Source organism: Vidua macroura, chromosome 5 (genome assembly GCF_024509145.1).
Source record: "Vidua macroura isolate BioBank_ID:100142 chromosome 5, ASM2450914v1, whole genome shotgun sequence".
Classification (NCBI taxonomy): domain Eukaryota; kingdom Metazoa; phylum Chordata; class Aves; order Passeriformes; family Viduidae; genus Vidua; species Vidua macroura.
This window is the reverse complement of record NC_071575.1, coordinates 34,905,891-34,922,241: the sequence shown is the minus strand read 5'-3', so window position 1 is coordinate 34,922,241 and position 16,351 is coordinate 34,905,891. Positions and strand designations below refer to the sequence as shown.

The 16,351-nt window shown below is 39.8% G+C and overlaps 1 protein-coding gene and 1 long non-coding RNA gene across 3 annotated transcripts; one reads left to right on the top strand and one right to left on the bottom strand.

Moving 5' to 3' along the window:
* Positions 1-209: 209 nt before the first annotated feature.
* Positions 210-11,050, bottom strand: LOC128807595 (uncharacterized). 2 transcript variants are annotated; one of them, XR_008437207.1, is made up of 3 exons: positions 10,923-11,050; positions 9,327-9,453; positions 210-257 (listed from the first exon to the last, which is right to left on the bottom strand). It is a non-coding gene; the product is annotated as an uncharacterized LOC128807595 (long non-coding RNA). The 2 variants fall into 2 exon arrangements; XR_008437206.1 differs by lacking the exon at positions 210-257 and adding an exon at positions 7,105-7,242.
* Positions 11,051-11,144: 94 nt separating this feature from the next.
* Positions 11,145-14,935, top strand: RPS16 (ribosomal protein S16). Its single transcript, XM_053978089.1, has 6 exons — positions 11,145-11,229; positions 11,308-11,363; positions 12,074-12,175; positions 12,869-12,965; positions 14,556-14,603; positions 14,737-14,935. Exons 2-6 carry the CDS (start codon positions 11,316-11,318, stop codon positions 14,880-14,882), a joined length of 441 nt encoding a protein of 146 aa, XP_053834064.1. The 5' UTR covers positions 11,145-11,229; positions 11,308-11,315; the 3' UTR covers positions 14,883-14,935.
* Positions 14,936-16,351: the final 1,416 nt, after the last annotated feature.

The window sequence follows — 16,351 nt, the reverse complement described above, 5'->3', positions numbered from 1 at the left end:
TGCAAGCTTCAAGCCCAGACCTCAGCTTTCCCAACAGAGGTAGTGCTCAGATCTAGGACTTTATTTCAAGGTCAGCCAGCAAGTCAGGAGTAGACTCAGCACACATACTGGGATCAGCAATGCCTCTGGTCCTGCCTCCTGTGCTTGGACTACTCCTGTTGTTTTTGTATAGAAAATAATGACTGCAACACTCTCCAAGAATGACTTACAGAATGGTGATGAGACTGCTAGCAGTAGTTATTCTTCTAGATGGGTCACTAGAATTAAAGACAAAATTTTTTCATCAGTGGTACTCCTGAAAAGTAAGATTTGATCCTATAAACACCATCACAGATTTCAGGTCTTCTGTGTTCATGCATAGTCCAAGGGTTTGATGAGATTAGGGTACAATTTTTACATCTCAAGCACCATTATCTTTAGTGGACTTCCATTATAGTTAAAGAAGGGGCTATGGCTGCATTTTTGCAAAGGTAAACTCTGCCTAATCTCTGCACTTGCCTGTCCTCTGGTCACCCTGCTGCCAGCACAGTCCCACTGAACCTGAGGTGATGCTCAGTGCCGCTGCATGGGGTGAGGGCTGGTTTGAGGAGGTTTGTGCTTCCTTAGTTTTTCCAAATGATGGGCAAGATTTCCCAGTGCACTCTGTCTGCCTTTTACTGCTTCAGGGATGCAGAGTGGTCATAAAGTTTAATTGCTCAATTAAGCAGGCTTTACAGTTGCTCTGTGTTGCTGGAGTGCCACAAAGCAGATTGTGCAAACTAGTGAAGCTGGATCATAACTGTGTTGAAACCAAGACACACATATTTGTGTGTGTGTGTGAGAAAAACATTCAATATCTGGGCTAAAGTATCGTAAATACAGGAGTGGATATACATTGTACAGGAAGGCACATGTTTCAGTGTTATGGAGCGAGTTACAAGCAAGAACCCTAATTCCCCCGTATCTCTTTACAGGATGGCAGAGGGAGACCCCAGTGTGCAAGTCAAGCTGTCACAGCCAGGGTTCTGTTGAGGTTCCAAGATGGAGGGGAAACACAGAAGCTGGGGCTTCCTTCCACTCTCCGGGGGAAGCAGAAATAACCTTCTGTGAACGAATCACAGGAAAAAGGAAAAAAAATGCACATAAGCATCCATGACAATTTGCAAATGGAGGAATCTAAACTCTCATGGGGAGTGGAATTCAATGAAGGTGGCTGTAGGTGAGGGCTCAGACCACCTCTGCTTCTCATTGTCTGCTTGTGTTTTACCAGCTCCCTTTGGCAGCCCCACAGCTTTTGTCCCCACCCACCATTGGCGGGTTCCTGTTTCTTTTCAAGTCTCTTGGTTGTGGGTGATGCCAGATGCATGTGGCTAAGGAGAGAAGGACAGCAAACACTTTAGGGTGGTGGAGGCCTCTAGAGACAACTTCACTACAAATAAATTCTTTGGTTATCTTAATGCCAGCAGGCATCTCAGTAAAAGTGGTTTCATGTTCAAGAAAGATGTCTGCTTACTTCCAGGTTCATTTTTTTTTGAAAATTAACAAAGCAGTTTGCTCACAACATAAACTATTGGCTAGAGCAGTGCTGCTCCAACTGCCAGCTATGGCTACCGAAGGAGCTATGGAACAGTTCAAAAGGGCTGTAGCTTACAAAGAGTTAATCAATCCACAATATTTTTATATTAAACTGTCAACAGTTCAAGCCAGTAAGTATTTCTTTTGGTAAGTGGATGCTGTGCAGGGCTTGCAGGATTTTCAGAAACAGACACATCAAAAAGCAAGCCATGCTTGGAAAACCAAAATAATATAAAATTGTGAAATGGACAACAACACCAGCCCCCAGCTCAGACCCCATAGGTTAGTGCCCATTTAGTGAGGCAATGGCCTGTGCTGGGGTCACGCTCAGCTCCTGACTCTTGCCACCTCTATCCCAGTCCTCCTGCTCTCTGCCAATGTCACATTGAAAAACATTGCTTCTGGGATCCACGCTGAAGTTTATCGCAATATTTTTTCAAGCATTAATTTTGAGTCCATGACGGTAATACAAATCAGCTGATTTCTAGTCATTCTTTAGTATAGGTAAGTAGTGACAGATCTGATTTAGTACAAACACACTTCACTGTAGTTTGTCCACTATGTTTGAGGTGCAGGTCTTGCTTGGTGGTGATGGAAAATCCACAGCGACATTAGCATTCACTCTCATGGCAGCTAGCATTAGTGCCAACCTGGTCTGCTCCCGCTCTCCATACCACAAGGACACTCACAGCTATGTTGGGCTCCACACTAGCCAGCTTCGCCCTCCCCATCTCCTGCCACCCACACACATTTAGATCAGCACTGAGTCTGTTCCACACTGCTTGTCACAACCCTCTGACAAAGCAAAGAAAGGCAAAGGGATAAAGGGTTAGGAGAGAATTAGCAAGGAGGGAAGAGATGGAAGGAATACGTGGAGTGGAATATGCTTAAATAGATCATTGACCACGGTTTTCAGTTGTGTTTGAGGAAGTCTTCAGTAGAAAGCATTCTACAGGACTCCAAACAGATGACACAAGTTGCTAAGGTCACCTTAAGTGAACTGATTTCAAATCTAGATCAGATTAGAACTGGAGGTCTTATCACTAGATGGTTATGCAAGAGTCACATGTGAAATCATCAATTGCTCCTTATAGTGTAGCTCAAGTGAAACCCTCTGCCCAGCCTTTCCTCTGGAGAATTAATGCAGGAATAATTGAAAGAAAATGCATTTCGAGATTCATTTTTCATTCTCAGAACATCCCATAAAGTGGTTGTTTCAGACATTTGGGAAAGAAGAACTGCATATATTCATTAGAGTAGTGTTATGTTGTTTGGACCAGAGCTACCTATTGAACAGTTGTCACATCGTAACTCAGGGACATATGCCAACAAATTTGAAATCCAAACTCACGGACATTAACAGAAAGATGAAGAATTTAGATAAAATGTGCATGCAACCTCTAAGCAGGCAAGCCTGCACTGACATTGCTCTATATAAAGCAAGATTTCTGTTGCTACGGTTTCCAAATGGCCTTATTGTGAGCAATCAATAAAGGCACTGAATGAAATTATTAAATTAAAACTGCAACTCCTGATGCTGAAGGCAAGGACTCTGTGCATGTTCAGTCACAACTATAGGTTAGTTTGTTTAAGTCTTTGTGTTCAGAGGATTTGATCACTGCATAGACCAATTCATGCATGCACAGCCTGAGATCACACAGAGATGGTCTCTTTTTCTTTTTTGCAAAAATGATGATTTGACTTTTGTGCTGCTGAAAGGTAAATATCTGTCAAGATCATGACATACAACTAGCTGCAGAATATTTTGTTCAAAATGATAAATTGCTTTATTACATTTTAGTATTTTATTAAAGCACTATTAATATTATTTGTTATATATGAACTGTATGAATGACATTTCAAAAATTAATAAAATACAGAAAATTTCAAGTTTTCTATGATTTTAGTGAAAAAGGTATAAACACCAAGTACAGTCAAATTGAACATCAACAGATCTGAAACTGAATGCTGTCTATCGATAAAAAAGTATTTATATCAGCTCAATATGAAGAGGCAAAAATATATAATTACCATTAAATATCATTTGGGATGACAGAAGATTGTGAAAAATTATGGTTTTGGCTTACCTATATAAAATGCTGCTGACCATGGAATAGAATTACATGGTAGAGATTATATGGGACCTTCTTTTCGAAATACTTTAACTCTTAAAATAAACAACTAGCAACTGAGTCCAGAATGCATAATAAACAGACTTGAAGAACTTTTAACCCCAATCTTAAAAAAAAAAAAAAAAAGGAAAATTGTTTATAAAAGAATAACAGTTTAGAGCATCTTTAAATCCAATGGAACAATGGAATACATTTTTTAAACCCTTAATACCCTGATGTAATTGTCCCAAGCACAACCCTGGTGTGTCTGTGAGATACTTGACCTTTCAAACCCCTCAAAATAATGGAATTGGTAGAATAGAAAGGTTTACTTCCCTTGATACAGACAGCATGCTAGACGGAAAAATAAATGTTCCAAAGATTTCGAATGATGATGAAGAGAAGTCGTAATTACAAAAGGTAGAGGTACTTCAAAAAACTTAACTTTCAATTCGATATAAACTATGAATCTATGTCTTTCTGCAAAGAGAACTCAGGCTCCTAAGTTACCTAAAGGCAAAGGTTTCGTATTCCTTTGAGATTTAGGCATCTTAATTGCATATATATTTTAAACATTTTTAAAATCTGGCATTCATTTCCAATCTAACCACTGATTTTTGTGTGGTATAAAATCGCCAGAGTTTGTATTTCTATACTTACCTTACTCTCCAAACTCCTTCATTTGACAAGACTTTGCAAACTTAGCATCAACAGTGTATTTCATGTGTAAAACTAGAGACACCAACCATAAAACCACAGAATCATCTGTGTCAGAAAGGACCATTAAGATCATTGAGCCCCACTATAAACCAAATACTGCCAAATCCAACACTAAAACATTTCCCAAGTACCACATCTATACCTCTTCTAAACACCTCCAGGGATAGTGACTCTGCCACTTCCCTGGGCAGCCTGTTTCAGTGCCTAGCCACCCTCTGGGTGAAAACCTTCTACTAATATCCAACCTAAACCTCCCCTGGCACAACTTCAGGTCATTCCTTCAGGTACTCAAAGAACAATGGACTACTGGATGAGACTTTATTTGTATGAATGTTACAGTCAATCATCATAGGACACATATATAATTAACTTTGTGTGTGAAACCTTCTTTAGAAGAACAAAGTACCTTACAAAATGTGAACTTTGTCTTCATAAATAAGAGCATCTGGTTTGCTGTCTAACCATCTGGTTTGTCTAAAGTTTATAGTCTCCTGAGTGTTATTCACAGGCCCACATATGAGCAAGCCTCCACAGACATTTTTATTCGGTAAAAGCTTTCCCACAGCCCCTCAATTTTTTCTATCTGTTTTTGATCTTGTAAAAAAATGTCACTTTAATACGTGTGTTGTAATACTGCATGTGTTTGTGTTTCTGTGAACTAATCTGTGCAGATCTCCTAGTGTGTAGATATTATGGGCTACATTCTCTTGGGAACAGTGGAGGAATGAACTACAGAAGAATCATTTGGAGATACCAGACTCTATGACTTCTGTGCGGTCTCTGAACAAAGGGCTAGGTGAGGATGGATAGATTACTTTAAAATGCATCAACTATTAACATGTAACAAGGCATTGAGAATTGTTTCAGTTCAAGAGCTACAGCTGGTAATTGGCAACAACCACTTTGTCAGACAGGTATTCTGCTGTGTTTGACAATTCCATAATTCCTGACAGCACGCAGCTAGCTGTGTTCAGCTCTGTGTCAATAAAATGTATTATTATTTTCCCTTAATTCTACAAGCTGAACAGTCACTATGTTTCTGCCTGTTCTCTCTGTTTCAATAAACACAAGATTTTCCATCCCGAGCCCTTAGAAAGCCTTGCCAAAAGGGTTCAATCTCCTTTAGAGTTCAACTGCTCCAGTTTCTGAAGAAAATGTCTCAGTTCTCTGGTAGGTCAGTAAGTACACAATAGTTCACAAGCTCTGATACTTCTTCCTAATCTGCTCTCTTACCACAGGCAATGGAAAATGTTTCACTTGAAACAACAAACATTCAAAATCAGAAATAGAAATTACCTCAGTAGATATTAATATAACTTCACAGAAGCCTATCTCTTTCTGCTCTAAATGATGACTGATGTTTCAGCAAAGTAAATGTTGCATATTTTTCTGTAGTCAATAACAATGATTGCACCTTTTTATCTATTAGAGGTCAGCAACTTTATGTATTGTGTCAAATGTTTGATTTAAAGAAGTATAGACCTATGGATTATGGAGTGCAGTACTGTATTTGCAATCTGAACATAATTAAGCCAACTGAGCAAAAAGCTTGTATTTTAAGTGTGAAATAGGTGTCTATTTCTACAGTCACTCTTCCTCATGTTTCTTTAATATAAGAAAGTAGAAAGGATCCAAATAGCCCTGCAGAAGTTAAGACCCAGGACTTCTCTTTCTATAGAAGAGTTGAGAGAGGGCAGCTGGATCCCACTGGACCCTGCTGTGTTTAGTTTCTAAAAATGGGAACTAAACTGAGAAGCAGCCTCCAGGGGCAGCAAAATACAGCAGGAAGATTTGAGATGCTGTTCTGTTCTAAAAAAATAAATTGTTTCATGTATGTGATTCTATTTACTTCTTTGCTTATTAGTGTATCCTGGGGGTGCTGGGCTGTTGCTAGGTCAGCTTCTTGCAGCTTTGATTCCTGTTGACATACAAAAGTGTGAGTGTGTGAGCTCACGCACACATACTTAAAAGCAGCTTCTGTGAATGCAGAGAAGAATTTTAAGTAATTGTAATTTGCTGTTAATAGATTTCACTAAAGCCTTGTATGCTGCAAGAGAGATGTGCCATATATTCCAAGTCTAAATCCCAGATCATTCAATTTTAGCCTCTATCATATAGACAGATTCTAAAATGAGCCATAACTTTCCATCTGGAATGTTAGTGTGTTAACTGATTATACAAACTTCCAGCCATTGTAAATAGGATGCATGTTGCAAATTTAAGTCACAACTTTTTTCAGATTTCAGCAACAAGCCAGGTAATAGAGCTAAAACAATGAGCCTTATTCTTTGTCTGTATGTTCAGATACAAGATGGGCTTTGCATTTCTATTGCTTATTGTACTGAAAGATCTAGCCTATTCATTCAGAATGAAAGTCAAGACAATCATTAATTGTGATTTTTCCCAAGTAGCAATGCTAAGCCTGGTCCTAAGTAAACTACTATATTGCTAATTAGTTACATGCATTGAATTTCAGTGTGAATGAGCCTATCACTGTATCAATTTCTACATTACAAATCATCGCATGTTTTCAGTCTCAATGTACTATTAACACTTTTAACTTGTGAATGGGAGACAGTATTCACACCAATCAGGATAACCCATATCCTTATCCAGAGCTTATGCTACAGAGCTTCATTTGAGAAGGATAATTCAACAAAAAATTTTGCTTAAAATTTTAAATATATTTTTAGGAAAAAAATATTTATTGCTATGAAAATCTTGTGTGATCCATATTTGTTTTCAGAACATACTTCCAAGAGCTGGGAAGATTTGTTTTCTGGCATGCATCAAACATTTTTCCATTGGCCACAGCATTCTTGCAGTAATTGAGTTTAGAAAACTCTTCAGCTGCTGCCTGGATGAATACAATTCGTGAAAAGCAAGCCTCAGAAATAATGGGATCCATTAGCTACTTACAGTTTATCATCAAACATGAATCAGTTGCAAACTGTAATATCAGAACTATATTCTGGTATCCCAGACCTTTCAGATTATAAGATCTGCCATCAGAAAGGGATGTCAGTATCTTTCTTCCGAAATACTTCATACTTCCTAGTGAAGTAATCCACTAATTTTCAAAAGATACAAAACTGTACAAGACCAACACTGCCTTCTGAAGAGATGGTTTTGCTGTCTGAAGTAAAAACATCAGAGAATTTGCTTTGTTTATCATGCACAAAATCTGAACAAATCTGTTCCCTAGTTAAAATTATCCACTCTGCTAAAAAACCACACAAATCCTACAAAGTACAATCAATTACAAATTGGGACATTTTGATAGAAGGCGTGGTTCTTTTAAAATGTGATTATGGACTATGTAGAATAATGTTTCTTTGTATTTCCCCTAAATGTTCCTTTACTTTCACAATAATTTTATTTCCTATGACAATATATGTAGAAGTAACTGATTGTATTTTGCCATAGCTCTTACCTTTCTATTAATGTTTTAGATAATACATGAGGAAGATAATCTCACTATTTCTCCCATTATTTTTCCACTGACAGCATTTTCTCTCCTTTTTGAACACGAGGAAATTTAGAGCCACATTACAGCTGGCCTTGTTAACATATTGACCTTGACTCTTTGTTGCCTTACACTCTTGGCAGCTACATAATTCTGTGCTAAGTGGAAGCTAAAATGCTGTCCTCTTTGAATGTTTACCTTCTGAACTTACATGTGAATTTCATTTCAAAGAGGACAAGATCTGACTGGAGAACCAACACCATGATTTTACATGGAAGTCCAGTCACTTGCTGTTTTAAATTCCAAACTACGTAAAATCCCCGAAAAAATAAACACCACACAAGCACATAAGTCACAAAAATCTTCAATATATTTGACTCCTGTGTTGCCAAATAAATTGTGAGCATTCAAGTAACAAATATGTTTAAATTTAAAATTCATGGGTTGCACTGGATCGGCCTGACAGTGGGCAGTGAGTCCACAGGTTTTGTACTGCAGGTTTTGGACTGCAGTGTGGTACTATGCTCTACACTGGCAAATTTCCAAAGAAAGATTCTTTGCTGCTCTCCTCAGCCCAACTCACTGGCTCTGCTCAGCTCACCTCTGTCCACCTCCTGCCATTCCCTTCCAGCACCTCCTGCCATTCCCTTCCAGCCCTCCTCCCTGTGGAGCCAAGTTATATACACAAGGTTTGTAATCCTGTCACAAAGTGAATAAACAACTGGAGATGCTGTCAGAGACATTCCTTACACTGCTACATCCTGCTGCCATACCCTCACTGTTTCCAGAAAACTGAGAGAGCAGCACTGCATGAGGCTGGTCTGTGGGAGATGAGCAGGTCACAGCAGCAACTTACATTATAGCCTGCAGTGAGGTCAAAGCAGCCCCAGTGGAGGAGGTCAGGTAGTGAGACTCTCAATCCCTTAAAGCCTCACTAAATGCCCATGTAAAAGATTTAGTAGTTGTAAGAATCTTGTTTTTTATAAAGATACACAACACATCATCTGTGTAGAATTAATACAATGACTGTGAAATAAAGTACTTACATTTCAGTAAAATCAAAATAGTTTTCCTTCTATTAGGAAATAATAAAATGCCCTATATGTAGATGAGTACAAACCTGGCAGCTTTTTATGAGATGCTCTTTCTGCTAAGAGTAGTTTACCAACAAACATGCCCTAATTTCTCTGGGTCTGATTATTCCCTATAGGAGTCTTTACACTGGTGCAAAATCAGGTTAACAAAAAAAAAAAAAAAAAAAAAAAAAAAAAAAAAAAAAAAAGCCTTACATTGCAATTATTTCACAAATAAAAAGGAAGTGAATACAAGAGTTTGTAAGTGGTGCTTGCAGAGTCTCACCATGTATTCCTTTTGAAATCTGAGATACATTACCATTTTAAAGTACTCTGTGCTCAGTAAAACTAAATAGGGATATTGTTAGTGCTAGGACTTTTTGTAAAAGTATAGTATCTTACCTGAAGGGTTTCTTTTCCATTCTGGTATAATTTTGGGTTTTCTTGCTTGTTTTGTGCTGTTCATGTTCCAGTTAACTCTTACAATGTTACAGCCTACAACCTCTTAGCTCTTATTCCTGTTTTAATGCTAGAAAGCAAAGGGAACAAGCAGCACAAAGCCTTTAGCCTTATCTTCCAGGCAAACTCATCACTATATGTTGGTTATTGTCTTCTTTTGCTAATAGAAGGCAGAAAGATACATATATGTAGGTACATCTCTGGTTTTCACACAGGCTCTTCTAGGATGATAGTTCTCAGTTCCAGAAAGAGCATGCAGCAGATGAACACCCAAATGAGGATGAATTTTAAAGGACCTAAGAAAGCATGCTCCCAAAATGTAAGTTAAAAATACCTATTTGATTGTATACTTCATATTAAAACACAGGTTTTCAGTAGCAGACCTTAGATAATGCCCACAGAGGAAACAGGTTTAGAGTTGCTTTCTTTTTCTTTAAAAGTTCCCTGGACACCCAACAAAACTGAATTACTAATGGCTCACCTTTGGGTTTATCATGAGTCTTAGCTTAACCTTTTTGTCTAACTGGGTTAATTAGGTATTATGTTTTCTCTTTTTCACCTAAATAAAGATTTTATAATGTCTTAATATTCCAGCTCCTGCAGCTGCTTTCATTGTGCAAGTTAAAGATCTCTCTCATGCTGAGCCACCTATTTTCACTAAACATGTAAAACCTGTATTGGTTCTGAAATTTCCACTCATCTTCAAGAACTAATTGAAACTGGCCAACAAGGAGGTGACCATTCCTCTTCCTCCCATGACAGGGAAAGACTGGAAGATAGACCCGTGTGACTGCATAAACACTGTTCCTTAGGAAACAGCCTTAAAAAAATAAATCACTTTTTGGATCACATGTTAAAGCTTGGTACAATTGAGGGTTTGAGATGTGCTAAATCTTACACATTCTGCACAGTCCCATTCACTTGAACAGAACTAACAATTCAAATTGCATAAAGCCAAGTGCTTGTTTAAATCCTCACATGACTGATGACTAATGTTCACTATTTAAAATCCAGTCCAAAGACAAAGGAACTGATTGTTTCATTTGAGCAGTCAACTTTCTAATCATCATAGTAATTTAAATCTCTATCATTTAAAATGTCTAAGAAGCGTGACCTCGCTTCATGAACAGATTCTCCTTTTGTCCTTCTAGAAAATTTTGCATACTAAATACTACCGCATTAGAAGTAAAATATTTTCATTCTGAAAGTGACTTAAATTCCATGCTTTATGACAGATATTAAACAAGAAAAAAACTGAGACAGAAGATAAATTTGATGGGGTTCTTTGAGTGCACTAAATCTAAAGAGAACTCTGACGATCTTAAAAATAACCGAGTATTTAAGTGGGTATAAGGCAGTTTCTGAATATGTCAGTGTACAGTGCTAGAAGCGAATACAGGGTTTACTGCTTCATCTTCTCCAGTTTACCAGCTATAAAAGCTACGGAGTTTGTCTTGTTACATCTCTAGGAGGTTCAAAGAGCGACTGTAAGCCTTTCGAGCATTGCATCATTTTGTTCTACTTAGCGCAGAAGCCCACCTAGGTTCCGCTTTGTGACTGGGACCCAGCAAAGTGCACTGTGGTGTCACCACCGGAAAGAGGCCCTAGCAGCCGCCCTGGCTCTCTCTCCATCGCTCCCACGGCGCTTCCCACATCCGCGGCCGTGACCCACTCGGGTCGGGCCCTGCCCTCCGCGCTGCCGCAAAGCACGCCAGACGGGTCGGAGGCGGCCATGCTCTCTGTCGCGCTGCCGGAAGTGATGGCGTTGCGCTTTGCGGCGCGGCGCCCCTGATCCGAGGCCAGTAAACCCCGTGCGGCCTTTCCGCGGAGCCGCCGCCGAGGACGGGTGAGTGTCGGGGCGCTCCGGCCGCGCCCGCCCGTGCCCCCGCCCGCCCACGCTCACGCCGCTCCCTCTCTCTTGCAGGAACAGCCATGCCGGCCAAGGGCCCCCTGCAGAGCGTCCAGGTCTTCGGACGAAAGGTGAGGCGCGGGCATGGCGGCCTGCACCATCTGCTCCTCTCTGCCGGGCTGGCCCGCGCCATTGGGCCGTTCGCGCTCGGGGTGTCTCGGCCGCAGCTCCTCCCCAGGGCCGTGCGGCGGGGCAGCGGGAGGGCTGCCGGGGGGGAGTCCCGCTGGGGTGAGTCCCGCCGGGTATCCCACGTGTTTCGCTCCCTGGCTGCCGGAGCGCGCCGTGTCCCTGGTGCGCTGCGGAGCTGTGCGGAAGGCTTTGCTCGTCTCGGGGGTGGGTCTGGGTGGCCTCTCAACCGGAGTCTTCCGGAGCGGCCGCCGCTGTCGCCCCAGTTCACAGCGGCCTGGCTTACCATTGTCGGTATCCGAGAGGCACGTTGTGAGGTGGTGTCGGGAAGGTAAAGTTCGCCCTGTTGGATGGAATGCCGAGTCTCGAATAATTCACGCTACCAATCTCGTGAGAAAACAAGCCACAAAACTACGGTATTGTAGAACGGAGGAGTCTTTCCTTCGTATACAATTAAGTCTTGTAACTATAAATCAAACACTGAAACTTTTATTAAGATTCTGTTTTAATACTGTGATTATACCTGGAGGTGTAGGGAGAGATAGTACTTTGTGTTAGTCTAAGACTAAAACTTCTCGATTGTTAAAATGAAATTGAAGTTCTTGCTGCTTGTGCAAAAATAAAACGCTGTGTTAATGCACGTTTGGATTTTTAGAAAACTGCAACGGCTGTTGCCCACTGCAAGAGAGGGAATGGCCTCATTAAAGTTAATGGAAGACCTCTGGAAATGATTGAGCCCAGAACTCTGCAGTATAAAGTAAGCATCCACCCAGCCTCTGCCCTGCATCCCTTTTATGCATGCAATTGCTTCACACTGGAGACAAGTGGCTTTTCCTATTGAAAGTACCAAATTTTTGGTTGCTTACCTAAAATACAAATGCTGTTATGAAAATTCAGTTAACTGCACTTCTGTGATGGGGGGTTTTGCTTAACAGGTTTCACTTAATGCGAAGTATATTTGCACTTCTTACCTACGTTCTAAACTGAAATGGGTGACTTAAAGCCCTCATTTTAAAAAGGTTATTTAGAACTTTATACAATAGCTGTTGAACAATGCTGACAGAATCTGTAACTGTCTGGGTAACTAAAGTATAATTAGTGAAGAAAACTACCTACAAACTATTTCACGTCTTCACTTTTAATGAACTTGACTTAATTTTTGTATATAGTTATGTCATTCTAGTTATTTCTCTTGTTCTTAATTCCCATGTACATATGGTTTGCTGCTAAGATATTTCAAACTTAAATAAACCAAAGACTTCAGTAAACATGTCTTATGACAGCACTAGTAGATGCCAAAGAACTCTGCCACACGTATGCTTGACCTGGGTGTGTGCTTTTCAAATCAAGGCTCCATTTTTCATAGGATTCAATAACATCACGTTTGCTAAAGCTACTACAAGCTCTGACCCTCATTACAAATGAATTTTCTTTGTGTTTTGTTTCCCAGCTGCTTGAACCTGTCCTCCTCCTGGGGAAGGAACGGTTTGCTGGTGTTGACATCAGAGTCCGTGTGAAGGGTGGTGGCCATGTAGCACAAATCTATGGTAAGGTTTTTGGTGGGATTTCTGGTGTGGGCTGGAATGGGTAAAGCCACCGTGTTGAGTTGACACTGGCTGGATGCCCGGTGCTCACCAAGCTGCTATATCACTCCTATCCTTATCTTGATGGGGAGGGGGAGAAAATAAGATGGAAAACCCTTGTGGGTCAACATGAATGCAGATTAATAAAGCAAAAGTAAAGGCTGTGCACTGAAGCAAAAGAAAACTAAAGGCTTCCATGAGCAGGCAATGTTCAGCCACTTCCCAGGAAGGCCTCAATACCTATAGCAGTTGCTTTTCCTTTGGTTTTACTGCTGAGCAGACATCCTCTGGTATGGAATATCCCCTCTGGTCAGTTTGGATATCAGTTGTCCTGGCTATGTTTCCTCCAAGATTTTGCCCACTCCTAGCCTAATGGTGATGGAGATACCTTGTAGGCACAGCTGTGATGGTGTGTGAGCACTGCTTGGCTGTAGCCAGAACACAAACCAGATGATAGCTGTCACAGGAAAATCATCTCAGCCAGACCCAATGCAGCTACATATTTTAAGAGGCTTAAGTTTGGAATAGTGACTAGCCAAACTGTGCTTTCTCCACTGTACAAATGTAGTTTCTCATAAGGACATATTGATTATATTTTATGTTCAATGCTGTAACAGAATAAGCTGAGTGAAGCAAAATGAAGTTTTGACAAAAGGCAAAGGAACTACCTTTACATTGTGAAGTGACAGGATAGTTTAAATGTAGCTGAACACAAGGATTTTAGGGGAGGTTTAGCATTAGAAATTGTATCCGTAGTTGTATATTTCCATGTTGCTCAGAAGCATCTTTCCAGTATGAGCAAAGCTAGGCAGTTTTCCCCTTGCAGGGAAGGCTGGCAATATATTTGCGTTAGCCGTTCCTAAGAGCTCATCTTTACAAAAGATGGATTTGTTCTGTTCTTAATTTGAATGTAGTTAGTAAAGTGGAGCTGAGGCTGCATAAAAACCAGGCAAATTTCAGGCTCAAACTCAAACCATTTGTTTTTCAGAACATTCATATTTTCATCAAAATCCTGATGTTAATATTTTGACAGATAAGTGTAACAACATCCTGACAGTTATTCCCATTTTCTTGGTTTGATTATTGGTTACCGTTACTGTGCTAGTTTGTATTGCTGTGTTCTAGCACTCAGATCATCCTGTTGTCGCTTTTGCATCCTTAGTCTTTCAACACAGAATCAATTTTATCTTTGTTGAAAAGTATAGACATTTCAGAGAATTGTGTTTCTAAAGATTTTGAAAGTTGACTACTTGTAGATAGAAAATGAACCTACATAAGTACTTGGGAGAGAAAGTGATCAGATAGCACTTGTGCAATTTCTTGGCTAGCTGGCAGCTGTCAAATCAACAAATGAATTATGGGTGGCCTCTTGGCACAGATTTCTTAAGGTTTGCCAAAGTAAGGGTCACATGGACTATGTGGGAGAGGATAGTAAGGGGAGAAAGGACAATTTGACAGTGAATAAAATAGCACATTTCTCAGATAACTGGCACTTTGTGTTTAAATTTTAAATAGATGGGCAATCGTTACTGATCTTTTATCTTTGTTTAACAGCTATCCGTCAAGCTATTTCCAAAGCTTTGGTGGCTTACTATCAAAAATGTAAGTAACTGATTGTTTTATTAGCTTTAAGTGGAAATGTATGGCTTTTGGTTCTTTTATTGCAAAAAGTATTAATACGGATTTGTTCCATGTGAAACAGCTTAAATGAAAGATTTTTTTTATTTTTAAACAGATGTTGATGAAGCTTCCAAGAAAGAGATCAAGGATATTCTAATCCAGTATGATAGGACTCTGCTTGTTGCAGATCCTCGCCGTTGTGAATCCAAGAAATTTGGAGGACCTGGTGCTCGTGCACGCTACCAGAAGTCTTACCGCTAAAATTGGTCTCTAGTCATGTGGCAGTCAATAAAAAGAAAGAATTTGATAATTTTCATGTTTCTAAATTGCCTTTTCTTGGATGGGTAAATAGATTTTTTTCACTGTGTGTTAAGACTGATACACAAAGGGATTTGTATTACAGTAGAATCAGAGCATTGATGGCAGTTCTTTTTTTATCCTTTCATAGTAATTTTGATAGGTAGGGTTTTAGGAGTAAAGAAAAACTTCCTTTTGAGTAATGTATGGTTATCCAAACATCAAGAAGGCTCACATCCTGGATTTGGCAGGTACATGCAACACAGTGGTTCATGGACCATTTCAGTCTTTACCCTTCTGGTAGTTAATGTTGTCAAAACCAAAATAATTACAGGGGCAGGGGAGGGAGGTGTGTTGAACTCTTGCATTACCAGATAATGCAGTGACCGAGTCCTGGACTAGTACATCTAAATGTAGGAAACTTAAAATACTTAAATACAGTGTTTTGTAAAAACAGATCAAGGATTTTGTGTTTTAAGATTAGGTCTGAGTGATTAATCCTTCAACCACATATTCACACAGTACAAGCTGAGAGGAGTAACTGCTTATGTTACAAGCTAGGTGAGGCACTTTGAAAGCCTTGGAGGATGAAAGGGTGAAAAAAGTGAGTTGGAAAGTAATTTTCAAAAATTTGGCTACAGGATGTGCATATTAAATGTAGAGAAGTTTAAGATCCTGTCCATTTACCGAAGGACAAAAAGTAAATTCTGAGTAAATGCGGGATGGGCCACCAATAGTCTTACAAAGACTCATTCTGTCCTTTGGAAGAGATGCAAGTTATGGAGTGAGGCTGTGGGTACAAGCTGACCCAACTGGTGTGAGTACAGCCCTGAGATGTTGTTTCCTGTTTTTGTAAACCAGTTTGAAGTGGAACTAGACGAAATACTGGAGACTAAGACACTGAGAGCCCAGCTACTGCTCTATTGCTCTCCAAGCCTGGTATTTTAATGTCTATGTATGCTTGTATGGCAGTACTGGCATTGTCATAGGAGCACCTTGGCTTGAGATTTTTAAATGTTAGACTTTTCTCCTAGCATGTTCTAATTTGCTTAATGACAAAATTTTTTTCAGTGTACTCAGTCAACACAAACCAGCTTTCCTTGTGTGTTGGGGAATTGGAATTAATAGTAAAATCCACCCTTTCACTGTAGTTTAATAAAACAGGTGCTTACAACTTTTTATTAATGTTAAGCATTTGTCATGCGGTCTCTGCTTTTTCAGTAGAAGAGTACTAAAGGTATCCTCACAGTTATTCAAGAGTTAAATGTGTAGTAAACAAATTCCTTCTAAAAAAGGAATTCTGCATCCATCTCCCCATTTTAGCTGTCAGTTTCTGCCATGAAATAACTGCATTCTGTAAATTGAATAGAAGTGCAATGCTCGTATTCAAACCTCTCATGCTCCTGTCGAAGCAGAGGAGACTTGTATGTTCT

What these genes read in the sequence shown, in the direction of transcription:
- RPS16 (XM_053978089.1), top strand. Translation starts at nt 11,316, where the DNA reads ATGCCGGCCAAGGGCCCCCTGCAGAGCGTCCAGGTCTTCGGACGAAAG. An exon ending in CCAGAACTCTGCAGTATAAA is followed by an intron (nt 12,176 to 12,868) that starts GTAAGCATCCAC and finishes TTTGTTTCCCAG; the next exon opens with CTGCTTGAACCTGTCCTCCT. An exon ending in GGTGGCTTACTATCAAAAAT is followed by an intron (nt 14,604 to 14,736) that starts GTAAGTAACTGA and finishes ATTTTTAAACAG; the next exon opens with ATGTTGATGAAGCTTCCAAG.